This window comes from Octopus bimaculoides, chromosome 9 (assembly GCF_001194135.2).
Source record: "Octopus bimaculoides isolate UCB-OBI-ISO-001 chromosome 9, ASM119413v2, whole genome shotgun sequence".
NCBI lineage: Eukaryota > Metazoa > Mollusca > Cephalopoda > Octopoda > Octopodidae > Octopus > Octopus bimaculoides.
The window spans coordinates 35,556,288-35,577,350 of NC_068989.1; the positions used below are offsets into that span (position 1 = coordinate 35,556,288).

The 21,063-nt window shown below is 35.8% G+C and overlaps 1 protein-coding gene across 8 annotated transcripts in view; it reads left to right on the top strand.

Moving 5' to 3' along the window:
- The window catches only part of LOC106878848 (glycogen debranching enzyme), a 154,032-nt gene extending 133,243 nt beyond the window's left edge, over window positions 1–20,789 (top strand). For all 8 annotated transcript variants that reach the window (XM_052970625.1, XM_052970632.1, XM_052970627.1 and 5 more), the window contains 11 exons: window positions 1,500–1,681; window positions 1,791–1,893; window positions 1,985–2,210; window positions 4,222–4,333; window positions 9,879–10,014; window positions 10,825–10,934; window positions 11,969–12,171; window positions 12,919–13,016; window positions 15,397–15,484; window positions 16,471–16,659; window positions 17,359–20,789. In XM_052970625.1, the coding sequence (XP_052826585.1) occupies window positions 1,500–1,681; window positions 1,791–1,893; window positions 1,985–2,210; window positions 4,222–4,333; window positions 9,879–10,014; window positions 10,825–10,934; window positions 11,969–12,171; window positions 12,919–13,016; window positions 15,397–15,484; window positions 16,471–16,659; window positions 17,359–17,442 (1,531 nt within the window). In that variant the 3' untranslated portion in view covers window positions 17,443–20,789. The remainder of the gene's footprint in view (window positions 1–1,499; window positions 1,682–1,790; window positions 1,894–1,984; window positions 2,211–4,221; window positions 4,334–9,878; window positions 10,015–10,824; window positions 10,935–11,968; window positions 12,172–12,918; window positions 13,017–15,396; window positions 15,485–16,470; window positions 16,660–17,358) is intronic.
- The last annotated feature ends 274 nt before the right edge of the window (window positions 20,790–21,063 follow it).

The following is a 21,063-nucleotide window of genomic DNA, read 5'->3' on the forward strand; positions in this document are numbered from 1 at the left end:
TATATATATATATACACACATATATATATATATATATATATATATATATATATATATACACACATATACATGCTTGAGTGTGTGTATGTATGTATGTATGTGTACAGCAGGTTTCCACACAGTTTCCATCTACCAAATTCCCTCGCAAGGTATGCATTGTTTGATCTAGGGCTATAGTAGGAGATCCTCACCCAAGATGTCATGCAGTGGAATGAATCCAAAATCACATAGTTGCAATGTGCACCTTAAGTGCAGGAATGAAATTTGCTTTGGTGGTACAACTCCAGGTTCATATTTTCAAAACAAACATGGGTGTAATAATACTTTATTAATCATCATCATCATCATCATCATCATCATCATCATTAAGGTGGTGAGCTGGCAGTATTGTTAGCATGCCAGACAAAATGCTTAGTGACATTTCATCCATCTTTACATTCTGAGTTCAAATTTCATCAAGGTCAACTAGTGAAACACTGGGGTCTATGTAATTGACTAGTCCCCTCCCCCAAAATTCAGGCCTTGTACCTTTAGTAGAAAGGATTATTATTGTTATTGTTGTTGTTGTTGTTGTTATTATTATTATTATTATTATTATTATTATTATTATTATATTTATACATCTAAGGCAGTGAGCTGGCAGAATTGCTAGCATGCAGGGCAAAATACTTAGCAACATTTAGTCCATTTTTATGTTCAAATGCCACCAGAGTCGACTTTGCTTTTCAGCTTTTTGAGGTCAATAAAAGAAATACCAGTTTAACACTGGGATTGATGTACTTGATTTACGCTTTCCCCAAAATTGCTGGCCTTGTGTCAAAATCTGAAACCAATATTTTAAGGCAGCAAGCTGGCAGAATTGTTAGCAGTCTGGTGAAAATGCTTAGCGGCATTTTGTCTGTTTGCATGTTCTGAGTTCAAATTCCACCAAGATTGACTTTGCCTTTCATCCCTTTGGAGTTGATAAAATAAGTACCAGTTGAGCACTGGGGTTGATGTAATCAACTTAGCCCTTCCCTGAAATTGCTAGCCTTGTGCCAAAATTTGAAACCATTATTATATTCACACATCAATCAAATCAGTTAAATCCAATAGTGGAAAAGTAATGTGTCAAAATCAGTCCAAAAGTTCTACACTCATCTGTTTTGGTGAAGTTTTTTAGGAAGATGTTCAAAGCCTTTTCCTTGTGCCTCCCTCCCAAATTTTAGGGATAGCGACCACTCCTTGCACCCACTCTTGGTGAGCCAATGAAGTGAGCTTCTTAAACACACAGCCATGCCTGTACATATGTCAGGGGAAAAAAAAAACAGTTAATGAAGTTTGTCAAATTAGCTAAGATCATAAACTGAGATGTGAGTCCTATAACTGTTGAACCAAAATCCACAATCAGAATTCTTTGCTTTGTTCAGTTTTTACATTCTGGATTTTCCTATTTTTCAAATTTTTATTTTCATTTATTTATCTATTTATTTATTCTTTTTTTTTTTACAACTTTTTAGCTTTATTCAGCAAGGCTCATCATTTGTACAAGCACTTTCACTGTGTTCTATACAGTTTTGCGGCTTTGTTAAAAATGCTGAACTTCCACCTCTAGCTGATGACCTAGAAGCCCCACGTCCTAATGTATTGCACATTGATGATAAGGGCAGAAAACATCAGGATTGTTTGAGTTTGTGTGCAGGTTAGAGTCTTTTACTGCTTATATTTTTCTCAATTTTCTTTTTAATTTCACTTTTTTTTTTCTGTTTTGCTTATTTCATTGAGAAAAATTTGTTTCTTGTATTTTGTAGGGCTTCCTCACTTTGCAAGTGGATTTGCCAGAAACTGGGGAAGAGATACATTTATTGCTATCAGAGGAAATCTTCTGCTCACAGGGAGATTCAAAGATGCTCGGTAAATATATTTACTGTTCTGAAATGTTTCAATTAATTAATTAGTTAATCATACGTGTATGTTTATCTAATTATATATATTATATTTGTAGATACATGATCTTGGCCTATGGTGGCTGTTTGCGGCATGGTCTTATTCCTAACCTTCTGTTAGAAGGAGAAGGTGCACGGTACAACTGCCGTGACGCCTACTGGTGGTGGCTACAGTGTATTCAAGACTATTGCAAACTTGCTCCCAATGGCACTAGTCTGTTGAAAGATAAAGTGGCTCGTCTCTACCCTGCTGATGATTCTGAAGCCAAGATTAAAAAACCAGAGGTATTTTCTCAGATTTGAACTAATTTCAAATATTCTTCTGCTTAAATTCTAAATTACCATCTGTTGGCAAAATCTCTGAAGAGTACTAGTTGACTTAATCCTAGTTTTAATGAACATCCCATCTACACCTCAGTTAACTTGATCCTAGATTTAACAATCCTTCCTAAAACAACAGTTGATTTGATACTGGTGTAAATAGCCCCATCTATCCAAGACATTAGTTAATTTGATTCTGGTTTAAACATTCCATCCTTGAAACCAGTTGAACAGCCCTCCTAGACATGCAAATAACAAACTAAATATATTCCCAGTATGAATTTCATTTGATATTTTTTTATATAAGCCAATCAAGGGGAAAAAGCAATGTCCATGACTTTGAAGCCCCCCAACTAGACTGTTGAAATTGAAGATCTTACACTTTCAAGACCCACCTAAACTACTGTTATTGAAGAGCTTCATAAACTTTGAAGGCCCTCCTACATTATTGTAATTAACGCAGATCACATTCAGCCTGAGTATTTCTTGGCCAATATCTGTGGAAAATAACTTGGGTGGGAAAGGAATCTTGGATTTTAATTCAAATGCTAACAATAAAATGGGTTCAGCTAAAGGTGCCCATACACTTCTCTCTCTCTCTCTCTCTCTCTCTCTCTCTCTCTCTCTCTCTCTGTCTCTCTTTCTCTCTCCACACACACACACATTTTCCCATGCTTGTATGGATCAGATAGAATATGTTGAGGAAGATACCACCCCTGTCAACAACCTTCACTTGTTGCCAAGTAAGGTAATGTTTCCTCTTGGCTGGACATGATTTTCATGGTAGACTGGAAATGGACAACACCACTTGTATGATGGTGGTGCTTGTTTACGACCATTATATGATGTCAAGACACAGATACACACAGACATAGGCACACATACATATACATATTTATACACATATGCACTCACACACATACACATAATATATATATATACACATACACATACAAGACACTTTGTCTAAAAACCTGTATAACTGAAACACAATCATGGATTTACAATATACAAGACTATGCAGAGTTCTTTACTAATCTAAACAATATTGTTAGCTTGGTGTACTTACAGAGAGCTTATAAAGTATTTTGCCCAGATTAATGACTTCTCACTAATAACTATAGACACACACATGCGCAAAAATAAACAAACAAAAGCAAAAACAGAACGCAGCGTAAATAACGGACAGAGTCAAGACTATTGAAAAGGTTGCAAGATGCAACGAAAATTTTAGAAAAATAAGAAATAAGTGGAAATTTTAACGGTGAGTGTGTTAAATTTTAAGGCACGATAAGAAAATGACTCTCCCCAGACACAACAGTATATATATATATATATATATATATATATATATGATGGGAGGGATAACTTATCTTGACATTACATAATAATTGTAAATGAATGTAACTGTCATACAAGCAGTGTCATTCCTTTCCAATATTCTGTGAAAAAGGTGGAAAGCTGGCAGAATCATTAGCAGGTCAGGTCAAATTCTTAGCTGTATTTCATCCATCTTTATGTTCTGAGATCAAATTCCAATAAGGTCAAGTTTGCCTTTCATCCTTTCGGGGTTGATAACTTAAGTACCAGCTGAGCATTGGGGTTGATGTAATTGACTTACTCCTCCCCTGAAATTGCTGGCCTTGTGTTAACACTTGAAACCAATATTCTGTGAAAACCTGCCTGGCAATGAGGAAATATTACTTTGCTTGGAAACAGGTGAGGGTAGGTGACGGAAAAGGCATCTAGACACAGAAAATGCCCCAGTATAGACTGTTTGACCCATACAAGCTTTGAAAAGTGAATGTTAAAGTAATGATGATAAATTAGCAGTCGAGAAATTTGAAAGTATATACATAAATTACTTTCATATTTCTCAGCTGCTAATGTTATATGGTTAATGATTCAATATAATGAATTGTCAAATATGCATATTAATAACTAACATTTATTATTCTCAAATGTTTCCTTTTAGATTCAACTTTTGAGTAAAGTTATCCAAGAAGGTCTTAGTGTTCATGCTCACGGTCTGAAATTCCGAGAACGAAATGCTGGTCATAAGATTGACATGCACATGTCAGATGAAGGTAAGGTACCATAAGCATACAAAAAAGGTCAAGATTATTCATCTGTATTAATCCTTTAGAATTTAATCCGGCCATACCCAGCCACAATATTCTACCTATTTCATGTTCAAACTGACCAGGTCCGGCCTTTTCAACTTTCCGTACAATGTCATTCTAAGAATAAACTGTCACATCGTTGAAATCTGAAAACTGCAAGACAATGCATGATTAATTCAAAACAAAATGTGAATAAGTAAGGATTACATTTCACAGAATAATCTGAATACTCAAGGGTTAAAGAGAGAATGTGGGATTGTGTGTATGTTTGTGTGTGTAAAAGATTATTATATTTTATATTTGTTGTTGTTGCTTACCTGTTATCCAGCCCTAATAAAATAAACCTTTAATTAAAGACTTTCTAGCCATGACCACCCTATCTTATTTCCATATACAGTGGTACCTTTGTTCCATGACAGAGCTCGTAACTCAAATTACTCATATTTCAAATCAAATTTCCCCATTAAAATGAATTGAAGTGCCATTAATCCATTCTGAGCTCCCCAAAAGACACTGCAATTTTTTTTTGTTATATGTTTTTAAATAAGAAAAATGTGTTTTTATGTATTGTAATTGTGTAATATGTTTTCCAAGAGTGTAAGGTAGTATATGACACTAACATAGAGAATTTTGTATTGGCTGGAAATATTTATAGATCAGTTCTGATTGAGCAAACCTATGATGAAAGTCTTCCAGCTATCACCATCTGTCTTTTTTGTAAATCAAAGATTTCATTCTGTAACGTTGCCATCCTTTATGAAATGACAGGATGTGATCTGATTGATCTTTGAGCTGCTATTTCTAGCCAGTCAATCAACTATATAAAGATTCCCCTAGTTGCTGTTTACCCTCAGACAAGTCCTGATTGAGCAGACATATAATAAAGATGTCTCTTAGTATATTATAGATTACATTATCCAGTGTATACTTCCTCTTTTAAAGATGCTATAGCACATGATTTGATACAGATTTGGCTACTATTTCTAGCAGTTTGAGCAACTGTGCATAGGCTCCCTAGATGGTTCGTAACTGTTTTAGTTACCTCCAGATTATTTCTGATCGAGTATATTTATGTTGAAAGTCATTCCATCTGTGTCCATCCTGCCTGTTCCCAAGTTCACAGCACATTGCAATTGAGAACCAAATCCAATGTGTCCTTCGTTTCCAGATGTTAGGATGTAATTTGAAAATCATGTGGCTGCTGTCTGTAGCACCTACTCGCTTGCCAGCTTAAAATTAATAACAATATATTAATGTTAAAATGTGAAATATAGAAAAGAGAAAGTTTAAGGTAAAACTTAGAAAATTGAAAGTGTTGGTTTGTTTGTGTGTGTTTTGTTAGTAAAATAGTTGATGAATGAAAGGGTTTGTAGTATGGAAATGACATCATATCCACTGTTTTAATGTGATTGTTGATTCAGGATTTTCATTGCTTCTTTTACAAAACATGTACAAACATATAAATTATTTTAATATAGAGATAGATTGAAGGGAAGATTGTATGATGCATGTGTACGAAGTGCAATGCTGCATGATAGTAAGACATAAGTCCTGAATGTGGAGGACATGTGAAGGCTGGAGAGGAATGAAGCTGGTATGCTTTGCTGGATGTGCCATGTCAGTGTGCATGTGAGACAGAGCATTGGTGTATTGAGGGAGAAGGTAGGCATAAGAGGAATTATCTGCAGTGTACAAGAGATGAGACTGTGCTGGTTTGGTCATGTGAAGCAGATGGATGATGACAGTTGCATAAAGAAGTGTTGTCTACTTTAAGTGGAGGTAAGTTGTGGAAGAGAGAGAGACCCAAGAAGACATGGAATGAAGTATTAAAGGCTGATCTCAAAGTGCTGAACCTTACCAAGGAGATAACAGAGGACCAAGATATGTAACACATTGCTGTACTCAAGAAGACCTGTCAGCTTAAACTAGAAGTTGAAGAATGTGAGAGAGGTTCTAAAAATGTTCATCCTTTCCTTAGCAAATTAGATCCATATGACAAGTGCTTAATTTGCTTCCCATAAAGTAAAGGACACAATCTGTTTCAGAGGCAAGTCTCCCAAAACAATCGCTACCTATTCTTCATAAAAAGGCGACCTAAGTCATATAAAGTACCATATTTGCCGGTGTATTAACCACACTTTTTCTGACAGGAAAATCCAGGAAAGGTGGGTGCAGTTTATACACGGTTACAAAGAAAAGTTGGTCTAAAACCCAAACATTATTTCACGTAATTATCCAAGATTCACATGGTACTAGCTCCCCTTACAATTCTTGCTGTTAAAACTAGTAAAAAAAAAATGTTTAGATATTCTTATTTCAGTGTCATCGTCCATTTTGTCCATCATACACTCTTATTATGCATTTCAAGCCAACATGCACCGGTGTCGTCTCAATCGCAGCCTCCACTTCGATGGTGCTATAGCCCTGTAGAAGAAGGATGTGTGCCGGTTGAAAAGTAGCAAGAATTTATGAAAAGACTTACCTTTTGTCTGACAAATGCACTATGATTGACAGTTGATTGCAATTTCCACTCACTCTCTGATTTACTGCGAATTACCTACAAGTTCGGTAATCCCCAGGTCTACAACATAAACAACTATTGTTCGGTGACCCGGATGTATGATTTATCTTGCCATATGGGGAAACGAGAGAGAGAGAGAGAGCTGTGATTTATTCTTGAATGTGATTGATGAAATATATTTTCTAGATAACAAGTAAATTAAAATGGAATATGAAAAATTATTTCATATAAGGCGAGATAAGAGCATTTATTTAGAATTATATTGAACTGGGAAAGGTAAGTTTCATCATCATCACCAATGCTACAAAGAAATACAAATCAAGTCAACTGGAATTTCATTACCGTACCTTAAAGTACTGGTAAGTGCACTGGCTTGTTTGTTTTTGTAATATATCTATGTAAATACATAAAGAAAATGGTAATGATCAAAGGAAGCTTTCAAGCCATATCCTATTGTTTGGACCATAATTAGCTTTACTGACTCATCTACTCTGCTCTTCAAGTTCCACGCGACTCATCTACTTCGCTCTTCAAGTTCAACGGTGGTCAAGTCATCCGGGTGAGACAAGCATTCACAGCTGCCTTCAAGCTCTCAGTTTCCAGGTTTACTGAGGAGTTTGGAAACTGTGCAGCAGGCCATCACTTCAGGGTTGATGAATCTGTTGTCTGACAATGGCGCTCCAATGAGGCCTCAATCGAGTTGATGCCCAAGAAGAAGAAGGCGATGAGGGGCAAGATGGCGCAGTGCCGGAATTGGAGGAGAGGCTTCTTGGATGGGTGAAAGAGAAGAGGATGGTGGGACTCACAGTGTTGACATTCACTCTTCGAATTAAGGCCAAGAAGATTGCCAAAGACATTGGTGTCACAGATTTCTGTTCCAGTACACCATGGGCTTTCCAGTTTATGTGCAGGCATGATCAGTCCATCAGGCATTGCACCCACATTGCACAGTGGCTGCCAGAAGATCTTGAGAAGACTGAGAGGTTCCAGCAGTTTATCATCAACCTGCGTAAATGGCATCAGAACCCTCTGAGCCACATTGGCAACGCAGATCAGACTCCCCTCATGTTTGATCTTCTGATGGCGAGAACTGTTGCTGAGAAGAGGGAAAAGACAATGGAAATCATCATGACAGGTCATAAGAAGGACCGTTTTGCGGGGATGCTGGTTTGTACAGCTGACTGAGGAAAGCTGCCACTGTACATTGTCTTCAAGAGGAAGACACTACCCAAAGACACCAAGTTTCCGGAAGGGGTCATCGTTTGAGCCCAAGCGAAAGGTTGGATGGACCAGGCACTCATTGAGGACTGACTTTGGGTAGTGTGGGGGAAGCACATCAGTGGACTGCATCAGAGAAGGAGTTTCCTAGTTCTGGATGCATTCAGATGCCACAAGAAGAAACCAAGGTGAAAACATGTCGTCTGAACATCGACATGGCAATGATCCCCTTGGGAATGACATCCCTTCTTCAACCCTTTGATGTTGCAATCAGCAAACCATTTAAAGGCCACCTCAAGCACAGCTGGGAGGATTGGATGACCAATGCACTGAAGGAGATGGTAAAGACCAGGCACATGAAGAAAGTTGACTTGGGGACAATCTGCAAGTGGATCCTGAAGGTCTGGGAGGAGATTCCAGAAGACATCATCAAGCAGGCTTTCCTGAAGTGCTACATATCCAACATGTTCGACAACACAGAAGATGACATCTTGTGGGAAGACGATGCCATCTCTCCCGACTCTTCTGACTCTAGCGATGATGAGGATGAACTGGCATATGTAGATGATCAACTCTACGAGGTCTTTAATGGGTCATCTGATGACGAAGAGTTCTTAAGCTTTGAGTGAAGTCTCTACCCATTAGGGTCAGTCCTTTTTAGGACCACACATTTTCAAGAAAGAATATAAAGATCACAATATGAATAAATCATATAAATACAAATAATAAAAAGACATTCTCTTATTATCTCTTGCATTTAAAACCCAGACTTTATCTTCTTCCATTAATAATTATGAATATCAATGATTGCAGTCAGAAATGTTTGTTAAGTATGAAATTATCATGAAACTGAAGTCTGTATTCGTCCCTTTTCATTAGCCCCAGTTATTTCCTGGTTTCCCCCACGTTTTTCCCCCATTGGAGACTAAAAATTGAGGATGCAGTTTATACATGGGTGTGGCTTATACACTGGAAAATACAGTAAATGTTCTAGACAGAGATATTATGAAATAATGAAATATTTGTGTTGGATTTCAACTCAGTTACTCTGTCTGTTAATCTTTCCATATAGATATATGTATTTAAAAGAAGAAAAGTAAATCACTTTACAGGGCACAATGTTTCATATGATTGAGACTTAAATTTTAAGTTCTTGAATATAAGAGACAAACTCCACAACAATCACTGCAAGACTTTATACTACTAATAATAATGGTTTCAAGTTTTGGTGCAAGGCCAGCAATTCTGTTAGCCAATACTATCAAATCCAGTACTTGACTGGTACTTTATTTTATTGACCCCAGAGGGATGAAAGGCAAAATCAACCTTGGCAGTATTTGAACTCCGAGAATGCTCAGAACAAAAAGAGTCAAAAGAAATACCACAAAGCATTTTTCAGACTTTTTAACCATTCTTCCAATTTGAGCACAAGGTCAGCAGTCTTAGGGGATGGGAGCAAGTTGATGATATCAACTCTAGTGCTCAACTTGTAGTTATTCCATCAACCCCAAAAGGATGAAAGGCAAAGTCAACCTCGGAATTTGAACCACTGGTGGTGGTGGTTGTGGTGGCAGCGGCAGCAGTGGTGGTGGTGGGAAGGGAGTGGCAGTAATAGTGGTGGTGGTGACTGCAGTGGTGGTGTTGGTACTGGTGCTGGTAGTAGTAGTAGTAGTAGTAGTAGTAGTTGTGATGATATCCAGGAAAATATGTAAAGTTTTTGATAATGTCATAATTTACATAAAATGTCTTATATTTTCTACTATTTTAAAGGTTTCAACAACAGTATTGGAATTGACTGGAAGACTGGTTTCGTTTTCGGAGGTAACATACACAACTGTGGTACATGGATGGATATGATGGGAAGTTCTGAGAAAGCTGGAACACGTGGCCAACCAGCAACACCAAGGTGCATACATGCTACTTTTAAATTTTGGAGGGTTTATACTTACATACATATGTACATACATGATGGCCATCCACTCGTGACCGAGGAAGACCATTGCCGACCTTCAGGAACATTGTGTGCTCTAGGACTAGCTTATATTTTGCATTTGCGGCTCCGTTGGTGGCTAATGAGCCCTGCTCTTGACAAGCATACACGACTGCAAACATTGCAGACCAAGCTTTTCCCATTCACTATACGAGCCATGTGCTTTCGCGCAGCTCGCTTAAGTTCTTCATGCTGGATACGTGCTCTCTCAAAAGTGTCGATCCCCTCCTTAACCTGCTTCCTCCATCTGTCGCGATGACAGGCATTGTTCTCCCAGTCAGTGTCCTGCATATCACAGGCCTTTAATGAAGACTTGACACAGTCCTTAAATCGCAGCCTTGGTTCCTGCTGGAGTCTCCTTCCATTCATCTCAGGCACATTCTCAATGTTGGCTGGACCTCAAAAATTCCAGACACACAGGTCCTGAGGACAGCTGATATCTTGAGTATTGAGGCGATGGTGCACAAGCACCAGTTACGTTGGACTGGACACCTTATTAGAATGAAGGATAGCAGGGTTCCTAAGCAGATGCTATATGGAGTACTTGTGAATGGAAGGAGATTCCAGCAGAAATGTACATACATACATACTTACGTACATACATATATACATACATATTTACATACATATTTGTTTAGTGTTATTTTGAAATGGTATTTTTGTTTATCTCTATTGAAGAATTTTCCTATATACACTCTGTGGTAATTAATATTAATTCATTTTTAGGGATGGTTCTGCTGTGGAGCTGGTAGCCCTCTGTTATTCAGCTATAACATGGTTAAATAAAATGAATAATGATGGACATTATCGCTACTCCAGTGTTAAAAGACGAGATGGTAAGTTTCTTTTGTAAAATATAATTTTTTAAAAGAAAATCATGAATGCTACAACTTGTGGTTTCTCTTCAACTGTTACAGTTTTATAGTTGCATACCTAACTAGGAAGCTACTTACACCAAGGTAACTGTTAGTAGTCATTGCAAGTATTTTAGTGAGGGGAAAATGCCTTTATATACTGTTATTGCAGTAAGACACCTGTCCCTATCTCTCTCAACACTTGGCACGAAGCAACCTTCCTTGATACTGCATCCCAAATCTGTGAAGGAGTCTTGTCTTGTGAGTTACTTGATCACTTCATTAGTGTGGGGACCACAAGAATAATACATCATACACTCTGTAAAGTTGTTGGCATTAGGAAGGGTATCCAAAGCAGACATTGGAGCCCAACACAGCCCTTTAGTTTGTTGGATTTTGTTGAACCACCTAACCCATTCTAGCATGGAATACGGACATGAAATGATGATGTTAATTCAACAATGCTTTAGGTTTAAAATTTCCCCCTCAGTTTCACACAGAAAAAATAAATTTGTTTGATTTGAGATTAACTTCCATGATTTTGTCATCATTATTTTCTATAATCTTTGAATAGAATACCCTATCAGTTTTACATTATATTGATAAGAACAGGTGTCTTGCAGTTTTCAGACTTATTTTAGCCCTTGTTTTAAACGTTCTGAGTAATATAAAGTTTTCCTTTTGTGAGACCTCAGTTACTCTGGTGATTGAAAAAAATTGGGAATTGTTTTATATATGTTGCATTGACATTAGGAAGATATGTCCTGTGTGTTACATATGAAACACGGGACAGGTAAAGGTTTAACCTCTTGTATAACAGCATTTATTTTATTTAAACCTAATAGAATACTTTGAATTCAAAATCATGTTTGTACTGGATATAATAAAACACTTGTACCAGTTGTTTACTACCTAAATTCTATGTGAATGTGTGCGTGAGATTGTGCTATTTTATTTCTTATATTATCCTCTTAAATAACTTTTGTGATATCATTATGTTGTATTTGTATTATCAGGCAAAGACATTACATTCTCCAGCTGGGCTGATCTGATTAGAAACAACTTTGAAAAGTTCTTCTGGGTTCACAGAAACCCAACACCAGATATTGAAAACTTCAAATATATTAACCGCAAGGGCATTTACAAAGATTCAGTGGGTGCTTCTCAGCCTTGGTGTGATTTTCAATTACGCCCCAACTTCCCTATTGCTATGGTTGTGGTAAGCAGATGTTTAATTATTTTAATATGTTTTCTCATCTGTTCCTCTACTATTAAATACCTGATGAACAATTGTACACATTTTTTCCCCGAAGACTGCTACAGACTGAGTTAAGATGTCAGACTTCTAAACAAAGGGTTGTTGGTTCTTATTCCATCATTGGCAGTGTGTTGTATCCCAGCAGTGACACTAAATTCTCTATGATTCATTCTATTCATTTATAGTGCTGAGTTCACACCTTTCCAAACACTTGTAACAGAAATGTATTCTTATTCATGAAAGACAATGTCTCTCAGCTATTTCATAATACCATGCAAGCCAGAATATAATTCATCACAATCCATATATTCTACAAAATATCAATCAGGGGCTGATATCATACACAAAAATCTGTAGTAAATGTTTCAGCCCAATTAGCTTTAATTGACAGCTCCTCATATCTATCCCTTCAATATTAATACAACAGATTTTCTTTACTACAACTATCTGTTAAAACAAATTAGACTGATACTTTAGTGTCAATTGAATTAAATTCAATATTGGGGCACTATCTTCATTGGATAGACTCAATAAAGTCATTGATGTTTCCTAATTAAGATACTGGATGAACAATGTAGGTCCCCAGTCAAACAGGGATAACTACCAGAAGGTTTTTGCCTCATTGTTTATTTTTTATAAATTAAACTCATAATCTAAATATCAACATCTGGTTGAAATTTTTCACTTGCTTTTCTTATTTCCTTCAAGGCTCCTAATCTATTTTCACCTGAGAAAGCATGGTATGCACTAACAGTTGCAGAAAATATCTTACTGGGACCACTAGGCATGAAAACTCTGGATACCAAGTGAGTTATTTTCTTTGTCAAGTTTGGTGTTTCTTAGTTTAAACTGTATAATCTGTATAAACTTTTATTATAAAGACTTGACTCTACACTTAGGATATTTGCTTTACAACCACATGGTTCTACATTCAATCCAGAACTCATTACAAGAGTCTTGGATTAACCCAATACTTTGTGAGTGAAATTAGGAAAATATAGGCTGCTGAGAAACCAATTGCATGTGTGTGTGTGTACATATCATCATCATTTTATATCTGCTTTCCCTGCTGACATGAGACAATTAGGTTTCCTAAATGGTTTTGGGGTTCAGATTTTGCTTGTAAATTTCATTTCTGGTTTGGTGTTTATGGCCAGATGCCCTTTCTGTCATCAACTACTTTACACAATGGGCTGAGTGTATTTTTCCATTGTGACTTCACTAGAGACATTGTCCTGTACTCAACAAGGCTAAAAATTTTTCTCAATGTTGTCTCTGCTCATTCACCAACCACTCTACAATGTGTTCTGAGAGTGGTTTTTGTTAGTAGGATGTTCTCTCATATTTTAGTTGGAAATTGAGTTACACTAATTCTATTGCTTCCATGACTAACCTTCTAGAGCAGGGGTTCTTGACCATCTTTGTCTATGGACCCCTTTGATTCTTATTTTACTTGGGTAGACCTCATAGCCATTCAATGTTTAAAAAATTCTGTTAAATTTTTAGAATTAAATATTATTAGAAATTGTAATAAAAAATTGTCAGAATATTTTGTGTATTGTAGAAGTATAACCAGTTTAGTGTGCTTAAATTTTAGCAAAAAAACCCCTCTTATGTGGAACCCCCAGGACCATATGAATCTCTGTTGAGAACCAATAGAGTTGTGTTCTGAATATATGCTAGTGAGACAGTAAGGATGAATATTAAACTAAATGTATTCTATCAAAGGTGCCTCAGAAAGAACTGAGGGTTAGCTGGCAGGACTGTATCACAAATGAGGAGATTCTGAGAACCACTGTTGAGCACCAATTCTGCCTGGCTGGTCACATTCTCTATCTAGCTGATCAAATGCACTTGAAAACAGGCATGACATAGGCACCACCTGGTGGCAGGCTTAAAAGGAGTAGAACAAAGATCACTTGAAGCAGACATTTCAACATGATCTACAGACAGTTATCACTGCATGGAATGAATAACAACTGACTGAGCCAAGTGAAAGAAGATTGTTGTTGAATGTGTTGAGTAACACGGAGAAGCTAAAGCTAAAAGTTGTCAACTAATGTTTTCCTATTTAGTTTCATTTGATGTTGTTATTTTTGTCATTTTTGTTGTGGTTGAGCGTGGAGGTGCAATGGCCCAGTGGTTAGGGCAGCGGATTCGCAGTCATAGGATCACAGTTTCGATTCCCAGACCAGGCATTGTGAGTGTTTATTGAGCGAAAACACCTAAAGCTCCACGAGGCCTCCGGCAGAGGATGGTGGTGAAACCTGCTGTACTCTTTCACCACAACTCTCTCTCACTCTTACTTCCTGTTTCTGTTGTGCCTGTAATTCAAAGGGTCAGCCTTGTTACACTGTGTCACGCTGAATATCCCTGAGAACTACGTTAAGGGTACACGTGTCTGTGGAGTGCTCAGCCACTTGCACGTTAATTTCACAATCAGGCTGTTCCATTGATCGGATAAACTGGAACCCGCGACGGAGTGCCAACAATTGTGGTTGAGCACTAGCTCAACCCTGATCACACAGATCTATTATTATAAGTATTCAAGTTTTATCTACTCCCATCTTTTTCTCCCATATGAAACTTATGTAGGTTTTTAGTTATAAAATATGTCATTCCTTGTTTTCAGACAAGGGTGTGCTAGCAATGGGAATTTAGCTGCTATTTCTACACATTGAACTACCACATAGTGACTCTCTCTTGTTGTCACATACTGTTATATATATAATACACCATGCTGTAAATGCATTGAACCAGCAAGAAAGTGTTGTATTTGTTTGGCCAATGTAATTTTTAGAATTATGAAGTTTACAAACTTTATGCTTATTTTTGCCAAGTTTTAAAATTTTGGTGAAGTTTTTTTGTTATAGATAATGATTGGTGTAATGTATGTGGTGCATTTACATGCATGCATACATATGCGCATATATACCACAAATTTGTATGTTTTTACCTTGGTTACTTGACCAAAAAATTGATAAAAACCTGGAAAAAGCAGAACAGATGCATTCTGCTCATGTCAGCATGGAAAAGCTAACATTAAACAATGCTGATGATATCTGTGTGTGTGTCTCTCCCCCCCCCACTACATATTTACATGTTTCTAGTAATTTCCCAACTAATAAACCACTTATTTTTTCTTATTCATTAATCTAAAAAAAAATGCCATTATTTACTTTAAAGTGATTGGAATTATGCTGGAGTATATGACAACACTAATGATTCAAATGACACTAAAGTGGCCAAGGGCTTTAACTACCATAATGGACCTGTAAGTACCAACTATTCCTAATATTTACAACTTCTAAGGTGCTGAGCTGGCAGAGTTGTTAGCATGCAGGACGAAATGCTAGTGGCATTTTGTCCATCCTTATGTTCTGAGTTCATATTCTGCCGAGGTCGACTTTGCCTTTCATCCCTTCAGGGTCAATAAAATAAATACCAGTTGAACACTGGAGTTGATCCAATAGACTTACCCCCCTACCCCCAAATTATTGGCCTTGTGCCAAAATTTGAAACCAATACTTACAACTTCTCAGCTGTCGTTATCATCATCATCATCATCATCATCAGCATCATCATTTAACATCCATTGTCTATGTTGGCATGGGTTGGTCGGTTTGACCAAGGCTGGTAAGCTGAGGGCTGCACCAGACTCCAATCTGATTTGGAATGGTTTCTATGGCTGGATGCCCTTCCTAATGCTAACCACTCCAAGAGTGCGTAATTTTATTTTTGATAACATCAACAATAGAGGTTTTGTAAAAGAAAGATTTAAAGGTCACAAAAGCAAAGCTTACACAAAATAATGATATTTGATCTATGTAGACACAGCTGAGTGTTAAACCTCTTCTACCCCTGATATCTCCCTAACCTTTTGTTACTGTATTTCTATTGTATATACTGCCTTTGTTTCAATTAATTTTGAAAATAATGAATTTAGTATTTTAGTAAAATAACTTTTTCTTTATTAAGTTGGTGCCGGAACATAAATCAACATGAAATTTTGATAAAAGGTTTTAATTGGGTAATAGAACCAGGAGTGGTCTGAGGCAGATTGGTTTCTAAAGGGTTAAAACGACCATTCCATGGTGTAATTATAAACAAACAATAAATATATCAGTGACTGTGTATTGTTAAATAGTTGAAAATTAGTATTGCATGGTTTAACTCAATCAAAAGAGATCAAGTCATTTGTTGAATATGTACAAATCCAAAATATGTAAATTCATATTTATTCCTTATGTCTCTTCAAAGGAATGGGTTTGGCCTGTTGGATTCTTCTTCCGTGCTAAACTGTATTTCGCCAATATCCTTGATAAGACAGAGCCTGGTACATTGAAGAAAGCAATGAACGAAGTGAAAATCTGTCTTACCAAGCACTACCAACATTTGCTCAACTCTCCATGGAAATCTTTGCCAGAATTGACAAATGAAAACGGTGCAGTAAGTATTTTTTTAAGCATATACCTTTCTTCTTTTTTTACCATTTATTTTTTTCACTGTGTGTTTGTATTATTTGCTTTGAATAATTGGCATGACATCATTCACCAACACCTTCCAACCTCTACAAATGTGCTGTGTCCCCTGTAGCCTTTTCCAATGTAACTACAATGGCTTCTGCTCCTTAGCTGGTTTCATGCCACCTCCACTGACCTAACTCTCTCATCAACTCAGCCCCACCCCTTTCATACCAACCCCTATACTTAATACCTCTTGCCAGTGATGTCATTGCTCTGGGATTCTGTCCTTACCCATGTTGCTCCTGCAGACAGCTCAATAAGAACCAACCATATCTACCACACTTGTCTGAAAGGAGCTGTAAAGGTCACAATCTTTTCCTCTTGACCTAACTAGAATCCAAAATTAATGATTTAAGATTAAAAATTGTTGCTTATTTAATGATATTTCCTGCTAGTTAAAAACGTCATCTTTTTAAAGGTCTTCCTCAGATTCAATTATCGATGCTTCTCCTACACACAGACACACACAAACTAATGTGTTCATTCATTCATTTACTATTGTCTAGTTTACCATGTGTATAAATATAAGGTTGATTCTACACACATGTGGTGTGTATATTATACATCACACACACATTTGAAATATTTCAGTTAACCATTGACTTTCTTTTCTTTTTTGTAGCACTGCCCTCCCAGTTGTCAGGCACAAGCATGGAGTGTAAGCACAATTCTGGAAACTCTGTATGACATGGAATATATGGTTTGAATTTGCCCACATTTCTCGTCAGCACCCATTCCATAACCCGTTTTCACTTGGTATTTTACCAAATCCTTTCCTCCCTTTCTTGCAATAATGTGTGAAAGAAAACAGAGTTTATGCCATGCTTCACCATCTTGTATAAGATACAGCCACTTAAAGTCGTCTTTCTTCTTGGTTGCTGTCAGAATAGATAAACTGTATCCTTAAATTTATGTAGTAACCAGTTTAATGTTATGTTTTCTTTATTTAATTACATTACTAATTGCAAAGTATTTTGTTAATATTCTTCTGCTTCAAAACTCATATTTTATATTAAATTATTTTTTAAATAAATAAATAAATAAATTTGGGTGCTTTATAAGTTAACAATGTAGCTAAAAATTAAGTTTGCAGCAGTAGATTGGTTACTGCATAAATTTAGGGTTGTTGCTTAACCTCTCCCAATGCAAAACACACACATACAGAGATATAGGACTTGTTCTTCTGTGTGATGTGAAGAAGTTTCTTATTTGCAGTTATCTAAAGGCAAATTTGAACTCTAACCCGGTTTGATTATATATATGTGTGTGTGTTTGTGTAAATGTATATGTATATATTATGTGTGTATATGTATGCACACTTACCTGTTTTATCTGCCAAGGCATACCTAGATATAGTTGTTAATTTTACTTCTATAACAAATCACTAATTGTATTCTAAGCTGCTTAGTGCTTTAGCACTCCCTCCCTCCTTCTATCTCTCTCAAGGTTACGTAAACTTCTGTCTCGATTGTTAAGACATTGTTGATATTTCTCTCAGTTTACATTGCTAGTTTAGATATATTATATTTAGCATATTATATACAGTGCTCAGGTGCACTACAGTATAGTTGTACAATAGAATACAAATATCACACCAATGATAGAAATAGTACAAGTATGATATTAACAGTACAGTTGTGATATATATATATATATATATATATATATATATATATACACACACACCATAATTCTAGAAGACATAGAAATGAACCTCGGTAATTGATCCATTTTTATTGTTATCTGTTAACACCTACTCATGTACAATCTCCTTAGTGGTTCTTCCATCATTACTTCAGCAACAATAGTGAATCTGTGTTTCATTAAGGAAGTCTAATTAGACTGGAACATGCCTGGAGTTGTTTCCCTAGCTGAAATTGTAAAAGTAATTTTACTCATTGAGTCAATGTTATCTTTACAGCATAAGTAATTTTATAATAAAGTTTTTTTTTACGTTCCCTGCATTAAATACACTATCTTAACAATAATTCTACGGATTAGTGCATTGGTTCTATGATATATATGTATTTGTTTGTAAAATGAATAAGAATGATTTTTCTGATAACTTTTTCTACTTTAATGATTAGATGTTTACTACACTTTGTAAACATCTGATCATTAAAGTAGAAAAATAATCAGAAAAGTCATTCTTGTTTATTTTTTGAAAATAAATAATGTACCAAGGAATTTCTATTATATATATATATATATATATATATATATATATATATCTTTATTGTTGTTATTAATCAACTATGTTTAAGTAATTGCACCCTCTACTACTTATAAAGATCAACATAAATATAACGGTGTAGCACTTTTTATCAACAGCTATTTAGCATTGTATGACAATGAAGTTTATTGCCTTCCATAATGACTTAGCATTCTTTAACAAGACATGAGCACCAGATAGTATATTGCCTTCTATATAAGTTACATATTAAGTTTAGTCATAGTTAACCACAAACACATAGACACATGTATACACACGGTTATATTTACATGTAAATGTCTGTGCAGCCTCACCAACACATTACTCACCTTTAGTTATTGTATTGTTCATTATTTAATGGTCTAGGCAAAAGTCTGTGTATTTTGTCAAATGAGTTCAGAAGTGACAAACAGCCCCAAACCAGTCATGTCTGACCTACTTAGTCTGACATCAACAGACAAGCTGCTCTCCCATGTTATTCTCTGAGAGACTGAGCTTTTAGTGAAGAGTTCGCTTGTCACCATGGAAACCAACCATTTCCATGCTATGTATCCATTTCTTTGCAATTACTACAAGCCTGTACACAACGTTTTCGATTCTAGAATGGTGGGGAAATTTCCCACATGCTTCGTTGTAAGCTTGGCTTGTGGTCAGTGCTGCTTACCAATACTAGTTCTCAGCAAAGATTCTTGTTTTAGAAGTAAAATGAGTTGCAATTTTAAACCAAATCCCCTACATGTAATCCTTGTCCCTCTGTCTAAAATAGGGATCTGTACACACTTCAGTCCCTTAGATAATATGTTTACAGTCCTTTAGGGAATAATCTCTTGTTAAATCTTTTTTACTTTGCTTTCGAACTTTAATTCCTTAAACGGGAACAAAAACTATGTAGTAAAAATACAATACATAAAAGTCAAGTAGAATAATTTGGACTGTGAAAATAGAGAAAATTCCAACTCATTTTGCCCTTGGGGAAGGGCCATAGTTTCTTTACTTCTGAACTTCTTTGTTTCCCAGCCTTAACAGGAATATTAGTTAAAGCCTTGTTATTGTTGGCTTTCCTGTCACTGTCAGTTGCTGGACGTCATCTACAACTGGTATGACAATAAAGTGGAAGAAGGCAATTAAATTAGACTTGTTAATCTCATACCAGTATAATGTTACAGTTAATATATGAAGCAGTGATACATTTTAATTATACATGCGTGCATGCACACACACATGCATACACACACAAGTTTTGAAACAAGCATAAATAATTTGTTTACACAAGTACTATTGTACTCCACTCTATGTGGTGACACTGGAGTCTTAAATGTAACTGAGTGGAAGATTAAAAGACATCAGTATTCAATGAGTGAGCTATGAAGCTTGTTAAATAAATTGATAATCCATAGTTTGGTGTTTTAGAAAAGAAATAACATCAACAAAATATGTTTTCAATATTGAGCTTCAGGCATGGCTGTGATACCCTGTTCTTATTTTACTTTTATATTCTTGTTGGTGTTATTGTTGTTGTTGATGGTGTTGAAGACATGCCTTAAACTCTGCTTCTTCTTTATTTTGGTAAAATTATCTTACAGTATTATTATTTTTCTTTTTTAATCACACCCTTTACACTGAAATTGTTTCCCCCTTCTCCTATTTCCCATTTCCCATTTATATTTAATGAAAGGATTTTTATTAATTAATCAAGTTTTTTTTTTTTTTACTGCTGTATTTTCCATTTGTACTCTGACTGCTTCTAGAAGAGAATCCATTGATGTATATAGAAGTAATTTTGGCAAGCCAAAGACTGTGATAGGATTCTATAAATAAATGAGTTATCTTCAAACTTATAATTCACGTGTTTTGCCTTGTTTTTGATTTGTTTTATTTCTCTCTTGCTTTTTTCCATTCTTTTGAAAAATTTTCTGCTAATTTTATCTTTGAAAAAAATAATAAAGGGAAATACCGTTTTTTAGAAATTTTTCTTTTCTTCCTCTATTCAATAGAGATGTGACTGGATTTTCATCGATGAGTTCATGAACCTTGGTTCTTTTCTCTAAAACTATATATTTATATTTTATACTGTGAAACGTAATTTAATTTTAATTTTTAAAAAATTGAATTTAA